The sequence below is a fragment of the Lampris incognitus genome, chromosome 6, assembly GCF_029633865.1.
Source record: "Lampris incognitus isolate fLamInc1 chromosome 6, fLamInc1.hap2, whole genome shotgun sequence".
NCBI classification, from domain to species: domain Eukaryota; kingdom Metazoa; phylum Chordata; class Actinopteri; order Lampriformes; family Lampridae; genus Lampris; species Lampris incognitus.
Window position 1 is genome coordinate 15,011,167 of NC_079216.1, and position 17,075 is coordinate 15,028,241.

A 17,075-nucleotide genomic window follows, 5' to 3' on the forward strand; every position below is an offset into this window, starting at 1 on the left:
TGTTGGCCAAAAAGGTTAATTTTTGTAGCAGAAATTGTAAATGTCCAACTCCCAGTACTTGAACAGACTGATGCATTATCAAGGCAGCAGTTGGGGACTTTGAATATTCATCCTTCTATTTGCTCTTCAAAGGTGGTTCATGAATGGGGAAAGTGCCCCCGAAAGACAGGTGGTTACCTTAAAAAAGACAAGTTTACAATGGGAGCGTTTCGTTTGATATTATGTCTCTGTTGATAATTCCCCCCCATTGGCTCTGTTGTAATTTTTAATTTTGGCTTTATTTCAGGCGATTAAATGTGATGAATGGGTTGGATCTGAGAAGTTGTCTGAGGTATTGGTCCTGATAGGTGGAAGGGTTCTCCCAATGGACACTCTCTTGAGTCTCTGTTGCCCTCAGAAGCCATCCTGCGACAGGTTGATGCTTGACTCACTCCCCAGCAGAGAGGCCTTTGCCCTTGAGTCCAGCATTGGATACCTATTGTCCTCTGAACGACTCTACCGCCTGGCCTTTCCTCTTTTAAGAGGGACATTTCTTTGGGGTCAAGGTAAGTAAGGTACCTGGAAGCAGATTGTTAAATACAAAAAAGGCTTTATTATATCAAATTTATCACAGTACTGGTGCTGAAAAGAAACAGTAACTGAAGTGCATTGCAAGCAGTTTCGCGTTGACAAAACTCAATGAGTTGGAAAACAGCACATCAAAAATAAAATAAATTGGAACCAGTGCACTGTACAAGGAGACATTTGATTATGAATGTCTTCTGCACCCCACCAGGTCAAGACTCCCAGAGCTGCAGTGTGTTGGTAGAGCCAACATCATGCAGACGGACACTTCTTCCAGAGCCAATGGAAGTGTGTCTGAGAGGGATGCTTCATGGCTGGGATGTCTCCTCACTATTGGAGGGCTCTTCAGACTCCTGGGTGCTGCATTGTTTCAACAGCACTGACCAGGGGCAGGCTGCATTACAGCAGCTCCTAACAGAAGCCTCTGATCAGGATCTGCACTTGGTGAGAGACTTTTGAGTCTAGACAACATTTCTACTATTGTAACAGTCGTGTGTGTGTGTGTGTGTGTGTGTGTGTGTGTGTGTGTCCATTTTATTCACTTAAACTCCAATCTTTTGCCCGCTCTACAGCTTGCTGATGTGAACAATGGTGACCTGGTCTGCTCAGCAATCCTCACCCCACTGTCAGCCTTCACCGCTTTGCTCACTATCCTCAAGCCTGGGGTGGCTCAGGATAGCCAGGTCCTTAGCACAGATGTCATTGTCCCAGCAACAGCCAGCACCTCCACTGACCTGCCAGATGTGGTCAGCAGTGTCCTGGGAATGGTGTATGACATCATGGAAAAGGATGGGGACATTGGAGAGGGTAAGGACAGAATAGTACTATGCTGCAGGGTATGAAATTTCACTCATTTTCTTGTCAAAGACAAGTAAGTTTGACCCAGTGACAGTTGCATTCTCTATAGCACTCATCATCAGTGACAGTTTGAGGAATGCTTCTCTTAGTTTTCCTCCCTCTCTCTGGGGTTTGATGACTTTTAGAAAACTGGCCCCATAGAGACGCAATCAATTCATCCATTATAATACAGAACAATAATAGAAGTAGCGATTTCTTTCAAGCCTTCAGTTTGTAAATAAACCACTGCTCTGTTGCGTTGTGTGCCACACTACTTTTCCGCTAAGCTCACATGTCGTGCACAATTCATTGAGGTGGGAGTTCATTAATGAGCATTTTCTCTACCGTATATGGGCCAGTGATAGGGTGGCCAATTCGATGCAACTACATCACAGCATATCCTTTGCCGTAGGTGAGTCACATGGAATCGCACTTAAAGCGAAGTAGTCAGTGAATATGATAAGAGAGAAAGAATGTCCTGACTACCTGCTACTAGCGCAATTTCTAAACAATCATCTGAAATACTGCTTAGAGCAGCAAAAAACAACCACTTTTGAATTCAATAACAGCAGTAATACATTTATCATTATGGAAAGCATTCGACTCTTTCATCATTGCATAAATATTCCACCATGTAACACACTGAGAGATTTACACAGCACTCACTATTTACTCTTTGATTGTCTAAAAAAAAATCTCCCTGATTTAATTTATTGTGTTCCAGGAGATTTTGGGTAAATCTGGTATTCTTCTGGCCAGCCCTTGAGAGTAGGAAACCCAAATCAACGGGCTCAGTGTTTGTTTTAGTTAGTTTCAATTGTAGCACAATCTTCAATCCTTTTCCGTCATGTCCATAAGAACTTTTATACCAAATTATATGTCCACAAAAGATGGTGGACATATAATTGGTGGTGGAATGAGGAAGTACAGCAAAGTATACAGAGGAAGAGGTTGGCAAAGAAGAAGTGGGATAGTCAGAGAGATGATGAAAGTAGACAGGAGTATAAGGAGATGCAGCGTAAAGAGAGGTGGCAAAGGAAAAGGCATATGGTGAGTTGTATGAGAGGTTAGACACTAAGGAAGGAGAAAAGGACTTGTACCGATTGGCTAGACAGAGGGACCGAGCTGGGAAGGATGTGCAGCAGGTTAGGGGGATCAAGGATAGAGATGGAAATGTGCTGACAAGCGAGGAGAGTGTGTTGAGAAGGTGGAAGGAGTACTTTGTGGGGCTGATGAATGAAGAAAATGAGAGCGAGAGAAGGTTGGATGATGTGGGGATAGTGAATCAGGAAGTGTGGTGGATTAGCAAGGAGGAAGTGAGGGCAGATATGAAGAGGATGAGGAGTGGCAGGGCTCTACACTAACTTTTTGCATTGGTTGCACTGGTGCGCCTAACTTTTTTTTTTAGGTGCACCAGCACAAAATTTAGGCGCACCCACATTTTTCATTGCGTCGCCTTTAACACCAAAAGGTCTCCTTTTTATCGCTCTTCTGTCATATAATGTGAATGATTTTTTAAAACATTAATGTGTAGAAAAAGCTTGTCTTTATTTTAAACACAATATATAAAAAGATAATAGATAATAATAGATAATCACGCACTCCTTTGTAGAGATGTCTGTGTCGCCGTCAATCATAAATGACATATACGTGGCGTTTCCAACGTCCGCAGCTGTCTTATTTTTCAGTGTGTCGGCTATTACACCAATAAATTGCGCGCATGCCTTGTCATTGCTGTAGGTTGGGTTGACATTTAAGTCGTTTTTCTTTATTAGAATGATCTCTGACTTAAATTTTGTGAACGGCATTTCCTCCTTGGCAATGTTGTATGCGACATTGAATTTTATGATCATTTCTGATTCCTCCGAGGACCTGATCAATACAGCCTGACGCTGAAATGCCGCTGGGAGAGGGGCCACTGTATTTACACACTTGTCACGGCATGTAGTATGCTTTTTGGACAAGTTATGCTTTTTTAATGTCTCGATCCGAAATGTTGTCGACTCTCCGACGAATGCACTATTACCGGCCATACTCTGACCACACTCCCAACAGTAAACGCAGTGCATTGCGTTCCGTTCTTTGTCATACCTCAGCCAGGGAAATTGTTTTAACCAGTCATGCCTGAAAGAATATATTTTGGGCTTTTTGATTTGACTCTCGGGGCCGGGCTCTATCTCAGACTCGGTTGTCTCCTCTGGTTCCGAGTCTGATGTTATCACGGAAGGACCGGGGCTTGGCATTCTCCCAGGGACCGTCACCGAGGCCGAGGGCTCCGTGTCTTGGCTGGATGTAGGCCTACTCTCGGTAGATGAGATGGATGGATTGACAGTAGGGCTGGTTGAAGGAGTAGGTTTCGTTTTTTTAATGAAAAAACTTTCAATGGCTCTACCTCTCTTCAGTTTCACTCGTTTTGTCGCGTAGACCTATAGGCTATTATTTTCCCGTTTAAGTTCTCTGGCGCTCAGCCTGCTCAGGTCGCTCGCATTTTTTGAACTGACACTACTTAGAGCAGTGAAAAGGACCACAGCCAATCAGAGGCAAGGACCCGCCCGAGCTCTGTCTCTTATTGGTTTAGACCACGATACCATCAGGAGAACGCAGAGAGATGCTGCGCTTGCGAAAGAGATTTCAGTGTTCACCCGAGCAGCATCGGGTGCACCAGTGCGACCTATAATGTTTTTCAGTCGCACTCTTAAAAAATTTTGGTCACACTCTCGAGCCCTGAGTGGAAAGGCAGTTGATCTTGATGACATAACTGGAGGCATGGAGATGTTTAGGAGAGGTGGCAGTGGGTTTTTTAACTAGATTGTTTAACACAATCTTGGAAAGTGAGAGCATGCCTGAGGAGTGGAGAAGAAGCATATTGGTACCGATTTTCAAGAACAAGGGCGATGTGCAGAACTGTAGCAACTACAGAGGTATAAAGTTGATCAGCCACAGCATGAAGATATGGGAAAGAGTAATAGAAGCTGGGTTAAGAGGAGAGGTGACGATCAGCCAGCAGCAGTATGGTTTCATGCCACGAAAGAGCAACAGATGTGATGTTTGCTTTGAGAATGTTGATTGAGAAGTATAGAGAAGGCCAGAAGGAGATGCATTGTGTCTGGACTTGGATCAAACATAGGACTGGACTTGGGAGTTTTGGCCTCTATATCTGTTGATAATTTCCTTTAAGGCATATGTACATAAGTGCTTCACCACATTGTGTGTGTGTGTGTTTGAATTGATTAATTGTAAAGTACTTTGAGTCGGTGTTGCAGCTAGAAAAGTGTTATATAAAATGCAACTTGATTGATTGATTGATACACATGCAACTAATTGGCTACTACTGTTGATATTACTTGATATGCTGCGCCGCTTAACCAGAGTTGCGCGGCACAGTAAGTGCTAATATGAAAAAGAAAGCCAGAAAGAAGATGAAGAAGAAAAAGATGAAGAAGAAGACGATCTAATGTACAAGCACTTAGGTGATGGTTTAAGCTAGATTTCCCTATGGTTTCTATTGGATAGGTATCAGGTCATATTTTTTTCTCCCCTCCAATATCCAATACAGCATTCTGGGCCAGTATCGACCTGATACCGATGCCATGGATAGGATCAGGACATCCCTAGATGTGAAACCAGCTATGTTATATGGTTTGGAGACAGTGGCACTGACAAGAAGACAGGAGGCAGAGTTGGAGGTGGCAGAGTTGAAGATGCTAAGATTTTCATTGAGAGTGATGAAGAAGGACAGGATTAGGAACGATTATATTAGAGGGACAGCTCAGGTTGGACGGTTTGCAGACAAAGCAAGAGAGACAAGATTGAGATGGCTTGGATGTGTGGAGGAGAGATGCTGGGTATATTGGGAGAAGGATGATGAATATGGAGCTGCCAGGGAAGAGGAAAAGAGGAAGGCCAAAGAGGAGGATTACAGATGTGATGAGGGAGGACATGCAGGTCGCTAGTGTGACGGAGGAAGATGCAGAGGACAGGAAGAGATGAAAACGGATGATCCGTTCTGGCCGCCCCTAACGGGAGCAACCAAAAGTAGTAGTAGTATAATATCCATGCCGTTGCAGGAATGAGCATGCATTCACTTTTTTCTTGCACTATCAGGTCTGCCATTAAATCAGTTTAATTATAACTGTGGTTAAAGTAACAATGTCAAAAGATTCAGGTTGTGTTCTTTTTTTGCATACACCTACCAGGCAGGGCTCGAAATTAACGATGTCCCGGGGACCATAAAAAATCCTGCTGGGACACAAATATATTTTGTCTGGGACAATTCCGGGACAGTGAAAAAAAATGTCAAAGTAAACTTCGAAATAGGTGTTATTTGCAAAGTCATTAATTATGAGTATCTAGACGTTACTTTGTCGTTTGAATAATTTAATAAAAACGTGTGAACGGCGAAACTACAGAAGGCTTACGTTCTTGCGGCACCTCACGATAGGGCAGTCAATCGCCTGTTCGTGCAAATCATAGAATGCATTCTACGTCATCCACTCTGCCAGTGGCTGCTGCTTGACTCGTGCCAATGCAACATTCATAGAGCCAGAGCGATAGACCATCATCAACGACCGTTAAAAGAAGAAGAAGAAAGAAATGCTGAGGTGGTTGAATAAACAGCCCCCTGATTCAAGCCCGCAATACTGCCGACTCCCGAAACACCCGAAACTAATATTCATATGTTTAATAAAAGAATAAGTATTTTAAACTTATATGGTTGACCAGAGTCCATGGTGTGATGATTAAGTGACAAAAAAGGATCAAATTATATGTATTCTGCATAATTGGGGGGCAATGACAAGAATTAGAATTTGGGACACTGTTGGTTATATCCGGGACAATACAAAGTAGAATTCGGGACAGTTGTGGGACACTGAGGAAAAAAGTTAATTTCGAGCCCTATGATCTCTGGACAAACTGCTGGTGGGTGTGGCATAACCCGTCGCTTCCCGTGATACATTGTGGATTTTTGGCAGGAATGTTGCGACCGAAACACATTTGTCTTTTTCTGTAAAACTGCAAATACAAGGGCTTTCATCAGCGGCTGATAGGCTGAATTGTCATTGTGTCACCTTGTTGGGGGAAAGATGGTTCCTGAATGGACGTTTATTTAAGTTGGAATCTTCAAGGTTGTTACTTTAATTCTTAAGTACCTTTAAAATGTAGATGATATGGTCCGCAAAGATGAAACAGTTCACCTCTTTTAAACCCTTGTTGTGACATCTTGTTATAAGCTGTGACAATACGTAGTTAACTAAAAACTTGAAAAGGAGTTCCTGCATTGCTGTGGTCATGAGGTAAAGACCATAACCTTTTGAATCCTTGATAGTTTCTTTGACAATTATTCAAACGCTCGTCATCCCTTAGTACATATATCAAATTATAACATTATTAATGCTCACATTAAGCAAAAAATAGTGTTTGTTTTTATTTTTTTTCCATCCTATCAAAAATGTCTGTTGTCATGTTACTGTGACAATTCGATACTCTTTTGAGGACCGAATTTATGTATTCATATTCTGTATTAATTTAGTAATATATGATTGTTTCTTATGTTTCTTATTCCTCAGGCCACCTGCAGGAGCCCCAGGTTCCTGAGTGGGCCCAACATGAGCTCGGCCATTTTTCCAGCCCGCTGAAGACTGGTCTGATGGAGAGCTGGTTTCCTCACTCGGACCACTCAGGAGTCAGCTCCAGTTTAATGGAGTCAATGAGGTATGGATTTACAAGTAACAAAGTGCCTTACAAACAGTAAAAACAAAGATGGAAGAAAATGCATTAATTTAAAAAAAAAAAAAAGGATTGTCGAGAGTAAAATTTAGACGGGGTTTCGGCAAAATAAAACAGGCAGAACACAAGCATAAATCTGTAAAGCCAAATGTCAGTCTTTCCAGAGAAACATGCTTTAAGCAAGACACTGTACTGCCTTTTACAGCTCCTGATGTAGGGGATTTTAAAGTCAAGGGCTCAGACAGTCGAGCCGTATTCCCTGCTATGACATGCTCAAGAGAACTTAAAGGCACCTGTATGTCTTTATGCTTAGAAGCTATATTTAATACACAAGAACCGCACATAAGAGAGACAAAGTTAATAAAACAGTCTTTCCACATTTGGCTTTGTTATATGTTAATAACTCTGTTGAATGCAGCTACTTTAATGTGCCTCTTATTAATCTCTTTTATGGTAACCAGTTGTTTGACATTATTTAATAGCATTTTGACTAAGTGACTGACAATTTCAATAAAACATTGAAAGTTATCTGACAAAAAAGCAATATAGGGTCTTAGTCATACTCGTTCTCTGTAGATAACAAAACATTTTGACCTCAATATTTATTCTGTGTGTGCGTGCGTGTTGTCCAGGCTGTTGCATATAGTGTCAGAACAGGGAGAAGATGAGGCCCATGGAGAGGAACTGTCTGGCCCTCAGCAAGAACTGGTCGGCAGTCTGGCTGAGCTCTATCATACATCCCAGGGCTTTGATGACAAGAGGAACAAGAACCGTAAGAGGGCTATATTGTTCTTTCACTTTTCAGGGTTCTGCCACCGATTTGAAAGAAGTGTAAGGGGAGAATTTCATTTTCTCTAGGCCTTGAAAAGTTTAAGAAATACACTGCAAAGTCTGCTGATATCTGGAATAATATTCCTTTTCACTTCCTATATGTGACTACAGGTTTTTATGTCTCTGCAAACCCATTCCCATGGTGAAATGTTATTTATAAAGAATGGTCTCCAACTGTAGTCTAGTTTGCATTTATTACCCAGTTTTCAGCAGCATATGTACATAATGCTGAACAAAATCTTAGAATTCAGTCAAACCTGTAAATTGCAAAATGTATAGGAACCCTGAAACAATTAATAATGTTATTTTATTTTCTTACAGACATTTGTCATCAAATATTTTGTTTTTTTGTACTGTGTGGATTACATCTCTAATAAAGCTATTTTGGTCTTCCTCTGTGTCAATTCAACCTACCAACCTACAGGTGGCATCCAGCGCACACCGGTGAAGCAGAAGATGAAGACCATGAGCCGCTCCCTGCAGATGCTAAATGTTGCCAGGCTCAATGTAAAGGCCCAGAAAAGCCAGGTTGAGGCAGAGCCCCAGGGGACTGAGGCCAGGGGACCAGACCGGCAGGGGAAGAGGCAGTCAAGTGAAAGGGACAAACATGGAGGAGTGAACCCTCTGAGTGAGTGTCTCTCAACATTTAAAGAGCTCACGTGACATGAGGAATTATGATATAGTTTTTGATGTGATTTGAGATGGATTAATGAAGGAATTGATTGATTTATTGATTCGAAGGGGAACCCGAGTTCCTGTACAGGACAGGAAAATTACTGGAAATTAAATTAAAGAAAACATTTCTGGGCGTTGGAAAATTTGTACTTTTCACATAATCTGATTGATGTTTTTCAGTCATGATACCTGTTTATTATATACTTTCATTTAATTTGTAATATATCTTGATGTAATGAATATTGTTGAAGTATAGAGCTATAAAACTTTGCGCTAAGAATAGTTTGCTGCTTTACAAGTACAATCATATGAACATATTGCACATAACATCAAAATCTGCACACATTCAAGAGGTTGTTGTATTCGGGGCGTCTGGGTAGCGTGATGGTCTACTCTGATTGCCTACCAACACGAGGATCGGCGGTTCAAATCTCCTTGGTCGTGCCTCCCTACAGACACAATTGGCTGTGTCTGCGGGTGGGAAGCCGGATGTGGGTTTTTGTCCTGGTCGCTGCATTAGCGCCTTGTCTGGTCAGTTGGGACCCTTTTCAGGTGGCAGGGGGAACTGGGAGGAATAGCGTGAGCCTCCCATACGCTACGTCCTCCTGGCGAAACTCCTCACTGTCAGGTGGAAAGAAGCGGCTGGCGACTCCACACGTATCGGGGGAGACGAGCGGTAGTCTGCAGCCCTCCCCGGATGGGTAGAAGGGGATGGAGCAGCAACCGAGGACAGCTCGGAAGAGTGGGGTAATTGGCCTGATAAAATTGGGGAGAAAAAAAAATCCAAAAAAAGTTGTATTCAATTTTTATGTAACTGTGAAATGGAATAGGTGTATCCCAGAAAGTCACAAAGAAACATTATTAAAGTTATCTCTATTGAATGATAACAAATCCCCAAAAAGAGACTGCAATAATAAAGCACTCTGGAATTGTATAGCCCTTTTTTGCTGACGCGGTGCCGGTGCCTAATCTAGAACCGGTTCCGTACATTTCCACCAAAAAAAGAATGGTGCCAGGGCCAAAAAGCTGGCACCTACACGGCTCCCCAAAATTGCAGGTTTAAAAGTTGGAACCATTGACATCAGTGGCTATGGGAGGGGCTACCGCAAGAACTTCGCAGCAATTTTGATAAAACATGAGTGAAAGCATAAGCAGTGAGAGGCTTCTTGAAGCAGTGAAATAAAAGTAAATTTATAAAAAGCAAGCAAAGCAGATGTGTTCTGTCCACCATGATTTTTTTTTTCCCCATGGAAATTACCCCAACTTCCACTACGTAACGTTCGGTTCTCAAACCTGTCGAAATGTGGGCCGGTTCTCAAAAGGCACCAAGGCAGAACTGGCTCTGCATCGGCATCATCCCGGTGGAAACGAGATATACGTGTGACCAAAATTTATGCGGAACATCTTCAATGGTACAGGCCATCATACAGTAATACTCTGTTGTCTCTGTCCAAGTTAAACTTAATACACTGACAAAAAAATTAATGTGACTTCTCTGGACCAGATTTTGGGAGTGAAGCAGAGCTGCTTGCTCATTTGAAGTCCACTTATGACAAGGTGTTGGCAGAGAGAGACTCATCCCTCCTAACTGGAGTCCAACAGCTTCTGTCTGCTATCAAAATCTTCCTCGTGGCCCAGACAGATCTTGGGGTGAGTCATGTTTCAGCCATGTTATGTAATGTAGTTCAAGACATTTCAAGAACCTGTCCCACAGTATAATAGAAGAGGTGATTGGGTGGTTTCTTTCGTCTTTCTCTATCTCTTTTTCTAGTTCCTATTTTTTTTCTCCATTCATCTATCCCTCCATTGGGAGAATGTTTTTGTTACCTTCAGCAGTCAAGTAACATAAAAACAACTGAACCTTAAAAATAGACCATTAGAAAAATAAAGCTCAATGAAAAAAGAACTGCAATTACAAGAGCAGTTAAGTAAGTCAGGTTGAAAATGTTTTTGTGCCAATGTAAGGACATTTAGAATGAATCCCACAGTTTACAAGTATGTTAACTTGACTCTCTTTTTGTCTTCTTTTTTTTTTACTTTACAGATAAAGACATCCTTCTTTGTCCATCAGCACCTTCTCAAATCCTGCAAATCCATCAGGCATCTCTATGGTCCTACCGCTGATGTTGAAAGCAAAGTCAGAGAGTCAGTGCTTCTAAAACAGCATTGTAGCTTGCTTTGAAAACAAACGCAACGTATTTCACTGCCTTTTTGTACCATTTAATTGCCAGTGGTGATTGAGTTTGGTTTGGTAACAAATGATGTGAATGGTCTCTCCGCCAGTCAAACCTTTTATGAATTCTGAATAAACTGAGGTTGAATGAAGGATTATCTGCTTACCCTGTCAGTAACACAGGTTCTTTCCTCTGTCCTAGGTGCCAGCTCCAGGCATGGCTTAGGCTGGAATTACACAAACTCCTTTCCTCACTGGAACAGTCCAGCTCACTGGATGCTGAGCAAATGGTAGAAGAGGTAGGACAAAGTAGGAATGTACTTGCACATCCAAACCAAAAAAAGGCAGGTGCTGGACCAAAAACGAGCAAACACCATAAAGAACAAATGAACAGCTCGCACACTGTACGGCTCAATTTTACACTTATTTGTTGCAGCAACACTACTATGACTTTTCGAGCTGGTCATCTATGTTCTTTTCCTTTTGGTCTCTGTGCTGTTGGTCTTTGGCTGAAAGTATTGCACTTTTTATAGGACAAATAGTGGCGCCTCTTTAGTGTTTTCCCATACTTGATGATGGCCTACAAGCCCAACGGTAGTTAGGAATACCCTATAAAATATGGAGGAGGAAGACACTAAGTCTTCCTCCAAATATTTTTTGTACATACACTACCGTTCAAAAGTTTGGGATCACCCAAACAATTTCGTGTTTTACATGAAAAGTCACACTTATTCACCACCATATGTTGTGAAATGAATAGAAAATAGAGTCAAGACATTGACAAGGTTAGAAATAATGATTTGTATTTGAAATAAGATTTTTTTTACATCAAACTTTGCTTTCGTCAAAGAATCCTCCATTTGCAGCAATTACAGCATTGCAGACCTTTGGCATTCTAGCTGTTAATTTGTTGAGGTAATCTGGAGAAATTGCACCCCACGCTTCCAGAAGCAGCTCCCACAAGTTGGATTGGTTGGATGGGCACTTCTTTGAGCAGATTGAGTTTCTGGAGCATCACATTTGTGGGGTCAATTAAACGCTCAAAATGGCCAGAAAAAGAGAACTTTCATCTGAAACTCGACAGTCTATTCTTGTTCTTAGAAATGAAGGCTATTCCATGCGAGAAATTGCTAAGAAATTGAAGATTTCCTACACCGGTGTGTACTACTCCCTTCAGAGGACAGCACAAACAGGCTCTAACAGGTACTATTTAATGAAGATGCCAGTTGGGGACCTGTGAGGCGTCTGTTTCTCAAACTAGAGACTCTAATGTACTTATCTTCTTGCTCAGTTGTGCAACGCGGCCTCCCACTTCTTTTTCTACTCTGGTTAGAGCCTGTTTGTGCTGTCCTCTGAAGGGAGTAGTACACACCGGGGTAGGAAATCTTCAATTTCTTAGCAATTTCTCGCATGGAATAGCCTTCATTTCTAAGAACAAGAATAGACTGTCGAGTTTCAGATGAAAGTTCTCTTTTTCTGGCCATTTTGAGCGTTTAATTGACCCCACAAATGTGATGCTCCAGAAACTCAATCTGCTCAAAGAAGTGCCCATCCAACCAATCCAACTTGTGGGAGCTGCTTCTGGAAGCGTGGGGTGCAATTTCTCCAGATTACCTCAACAAATTAACAGCTAGAATGCCAAAGGTCTGCAATGCTGTAATTGCTGCAAATGGAGGATTCTTTGACGAAAGCAAAGTTTGATGTAAAAAAAATCTTATTTCAAATACAAATCATTATTTCTAACCTTGTCAATGTCTTGACTCTATTTTCTATTCATTTCACAACATATGGTGGTGAATAAGTGTGACTTTTCATGGAAAACACAAAATTGTTTGGGTGATCCCAAACTTTTGAACGGTAGTGTATATGCTTTTATTTATTTTATTTTTTTTACATACATGAATATACATTTTTTTTGTACATAGATGAACTGCTTTTTCTGGGGATATCTTTGGTCGTCACCTCACACTATTGAGATTATCGTGTGTGTGTGTTTATATTTATGCATGTTGTATATGTGCATGCAGATGTGGAGATAGATATTTGTGCAATGGATACTATTTCTACGTCACATCAGAGCCTCTGGTCATGTGACTTTACCATGTGACTAGTATGTGATTTAAGGTGATGCCGTACATTATGACTTTAGTCTGAAGAGCAGTAGTGCTCGACATGCACAGTGGTGTTGCTGCAATAAATAAGTGAAAATGGGAGCCCTGCAGCATGCAAGCAGTTCATTTTTTCTTTCCAGAAGAGAGAGGACACCCTCTTATATGAAACTATGCTATATCATTTACGCACTTATTAACGTTTCCAGGGTGGTTGCCTACATAAATTGCTAGTCACGTAGGGGTGGGCAGTCTTATCCAGAAAGGGCCGGTGTGGGTGCAGGTTTTTGTTCCAACCAAGCAGTTACACATCTGATCCCACTAATCAACCAGTAGAGTCTTTGCTGAGGAACTTGATTAGGAGACACAGGTGTGTAACTGCTTGGTTGGAACAAAGACCTGTACCCACACCGGCACTTTCTGGATAAGATTGCCCACCCTTGGAGATCTTCTGAAACCCAAATATTCTCACTTAACTTTTAGCTGGTGATAACCTTCTATCTTCACAATGATAGGGATTTCGGTATGTTAAAAATTAATACTGGTTTTAAAAAAGTGTTTTTTATGTTCTTGGAGCAAATTATTATTGTTAATTATGCAGCCAGGTAACCCTGAATGGCATTTTGCATTTTCTGATTGTAATCAGATCATGATTCAACTTGTTAGACCAATGAGGTGGCCATTATCTAGTGTGCAAACTTAAGACTTCATAGAAAATTTTTTACAGTTTAAGGCTTTTTGGTCCCTTTGATTGCTTTTGATACCTATTAAAAATTATACCATAAAACTGGCACAACAATAGGTGTTGTTTTCCAATTATGCAGCCTCAGAAATAACTAATGTAAATCTCAGCTGTAATGAACAATTATAATGTGTTACAGATAATTGAACGAACTCTTCTGTTCCCCAGGTGGCTGGTATGCTGAGGATTATCTCCCTCACCAAAGACCCAGTTTATCTCGCCAGGTTCCTACAGGAAGAGATTCTACCAGTGTGAGTATTTAATTATTTATTTTACTTCATACTAAAAGTTTGATTTCCAAGGTTTTCGACTCACTGTTGCTATAAATTTGTAATGGGAGAATTTTTTTTCTTACGGTTTTCCTCAACTTATTCTATTCATAGATGTGATCTCTGCACAAGAAAATTTGTTAGAACATAAGATACCTGCCAAGGCTGCATAGTTAATCTTTTACAGTGAAACACCATTTGGCCTTATGCAAATAAATATTTAAGAGCACTTTGGTATTTTCAGTGCATAAAACCTTGTATTTTGTTTCGACTGCTTTCCCCACTAAAAATAGTCAAGATCTTGGTATAAAGCTTAAAATAGTAGTTTTGGTTTTGAAATCATCTGAACTGATGCTTGTGATTACCTAGTAAATGAATAAGGATAAATAGTTTAATTGTTAATGGTGCACCCCTAATTCCTAGTCCACATGTACACATGTTTTTGAAAACAGGGTTTTTCCTCATTTGTTCTTTAAAAAAAAAAATGCTGTCCACACATACACTGTTTAAAGAAATCTCTGTCTAAATGAAAACACTTGCTGCCCAGTGACTGCTGGGATAGGCTCCAGCATCCCGTGACCCTGAGAGGAGGATAAGCAGTTTAGATAATGGATGGATGGATGGAAAATATTACCTGAAAAACAAAACAGAAAACACATATTGCTAATCTAACGAACATAACAAGGCATATAAAACGTGAAATGTAAGAAAAGAACTGAAAATGAATATTGAAACAGTCCCAAACAACAACCGGAACTTAAAAACTACTAGAACGACCATGGGTGGTCAAGATGACTGCCCACGGTTTTTAAACTCTATATGTTGTCAAGGTAAATACCCAGTTGAGCTATTAATGCATTACATATGTCTGTTAAAAAACGACTGACACCAAAATTAACATTTTAACAACTTTAATACTATTTTTCAAACAATTTAAAGTGGCCGTTGTCCAACGCCTTTAAATACTCCAAATGCCTCAGTGGTACTTGTGGTGCGTCTGTAATGGCGTCTGTAACCAGGCATGTTGGCAGTAATCAAAAATCAAGTTTAGACTATTACTCTGCACTGGAGAACGCTAGTGTGCTTCCTAGGACAGAGCAGTGAGAACTTCGTGAAAGAAATGATGCAACCAACACACGTCGTAAATAGTGACATGACGCGTACGATCACGTGCAAATGACGTGCAGTCATTGTCACCAGTCATAAATAATAATAATAAATCCATCTTATATAGCGCTTTTCTAACACTCGAAGGCGCTTTACAATAAACGGGGTGAAACAAGACAACAGATAAACATAACACAAAGATACAAGGGTGGGTGGGTGGGAAGGGGGGGCTACGAGAGGGAGAAGTGGCAGCCACACACGACGCCAGCAGTACTCTCCAACTTAAACACATACAAAAGGGCAAGAAAAAAAAAAAAAACAGCACTGTAGATGTTGATTTTCTGTGGGGGTTTACTCCCGTAGCCTATTCCTCTCCCGAGGTAACCACTAGGCAGTGGCACTATTTAACCCATAGCTGGGGGCTGGTTCATTCCGTGGGCATCAGGGAATATCCTCACACCAGTGGGCCTGTGTACCGCACGTCTAGGGGCCAGACCGCCTCTGAGTCCCTTGTAATTCAGCCAGGGTCCAAGGTGTACCCAGTTACTGTGTGTTGCCACGAGGAGGCACTACAAAGGGCTTGCTGTTGGAGAGACGTACGTGCTCGGCTCTCCTGTTCACATTTCTGCTAGCCAGCGGTGAAGGTTGAGAGTGACACGTGACAGGCACAAAACACTACACCAACACACTAGACGCTTCACAACAACCCGACTTTTTATAGAAGAATGTCAGACACATAAAAGTCATGGTCGTTTTAGGTAGATCTTATAACTTTTTTTTTGTTGTGCAATTGATCTAAAACTAATTTTAATGCAAATATATGCTATTTAGGAGCATTCAGGGAGCAGCACGTCTGTATCTTTTTTCCCCCCACAAAGTTATTAAACTTCGAAAATCCAAAACGGTCATAATGACCATCTTGGTCATTCTAGTGTTAAAAGCAAATTACATCTCTTTTATAACTGATTGTGGGAAAGATGTCTCAGGAAAAGACAATGTTATTGTATACTGTAGGCACTTATGTGATGGAACAGCTGTGACCCGTCTAGTAGGGTTGGCCGAACTTGATCACAGTCATGCAGAAGGAACCCCAAATACTATCAAGTCGCTGCTGGAAAATGCAGATCCACCCAATTCAAACTGGTGGGTACACAAAATGAGTGCTTTTGGAGCGGATGGTGCAAGCGTTAACATGGGTGCAACAGGGAGAATAGGGGCATGGTTCAGAAGTGATATGGGTGAAGGTGTCCTGTCCTTCCACTCTCTACCTCATTATCTGGAACTGGCAATGCTAAGCACTCAAAGGTCAGTGCCAATGATTGAGAAAGTCTAGGACCTTTTTCAGCTTGTGTGAAAATCATATAATTTCAGTCCTAAAAACAAGCGAGAACTGAGGACAGTAGGTGCAGAATTGGGCTGTACAGTACAAAACCCTTCGGCTGTTAAAACCCAGCGCTGGCTTTCACACATTTATCGGGTATTCTTGGTTTTCCTTCAGTCAAATTATGCAACAGGGCAGGGGGAATACACTGCTGTGCATCATCACATGGAGCACCTTGCAGCCACATCCAAAAACACTGACATAAAAGGAAGGGCCAATCACACTGTGCTGCAAATGGAAAGCCTGTCTTTTGTTGCCTTCTGTCACTTTTTGCATGATCTTTTTTCAGAGGTCGCAAAACTCACCCTCACACTTCAGAGAAATTCTCTGATCCTCCTATAAGCGGTTGTAGCTGTTGAGAGTTGTCTGGAAATGGTTAAAAAGTTGAAGGTAAAGCCACAGAGAGAAGGGAAGCTCCAGGAATTCTTATAGTACATGGCAAAAGATTCTGAAGGAGAAGCAGGAAGTTCTGCCATTAAGCAAGAGGCGGAGAGCTGCAAGTAAGGGCCCCCGAAGTCATGCCACATTCACAAATGATCTGAATGCAGCCATTGGTAAAACCATTGATATTACTGTTAAAGAACTAGAGAGAAGATTTCGAAACATGCTGCTGGATGTTGCAGAGAAAGGACATTCAAAGGGATCAGAGGTCATCAGGTCC

General features: G+C 41.4%; 1 protein-coding gene across 1 annotated transcript in view; it reads left to right on the forward strand.

Annotated features, from left to right (window-relative positions):
* The window catches only part of ticrr (TopBP1-interacting, checkpoint, and replication regulator), a 43,929-nt gene that overhangs the window by 775 nt on the left and 26,079 nt on the right, over window positions 1–17,075 (forward strand). Inside the window, exons 2-11 of the mRNA XM_056282338.1 lie at window positions 287–545; window positions 776–1,008; window positions 1,137–1,371; window positions 6,969–7,113; window positions 7,761–7,900; window positions 8,384–8,587; window positions 10,139–10,284; window positions 10,679–10,779; window positions 11,010–11,106; window positions 13,826–13,908. Coding sequence (XP_056138313.1) covers window positions 287–545; window positions 776–1,008; window positions 1,137–1,371; window positions 6,969–7,113; window positions 7,761–7,900; window positions 8,384–8,587; window positions 10,139–10,284; window positions 10,679–10,779; window positions 11,010–11,106; window positions 13,826–13,908 — 1,643 coding nt within the window. The remainder of the gene's footprint in view (window positions 1–286; window positions 546–775; window positions 1,009–1,136; window positions 1,372–6,968; window positions 7,114–7,760; window positions 7,901–8,383; window positions 8,588–10,138; window positions 10,285–10,678; window positions 10,780–11,009; window positions 11,107–13,825; window positions 13,909–17,075) is intronic.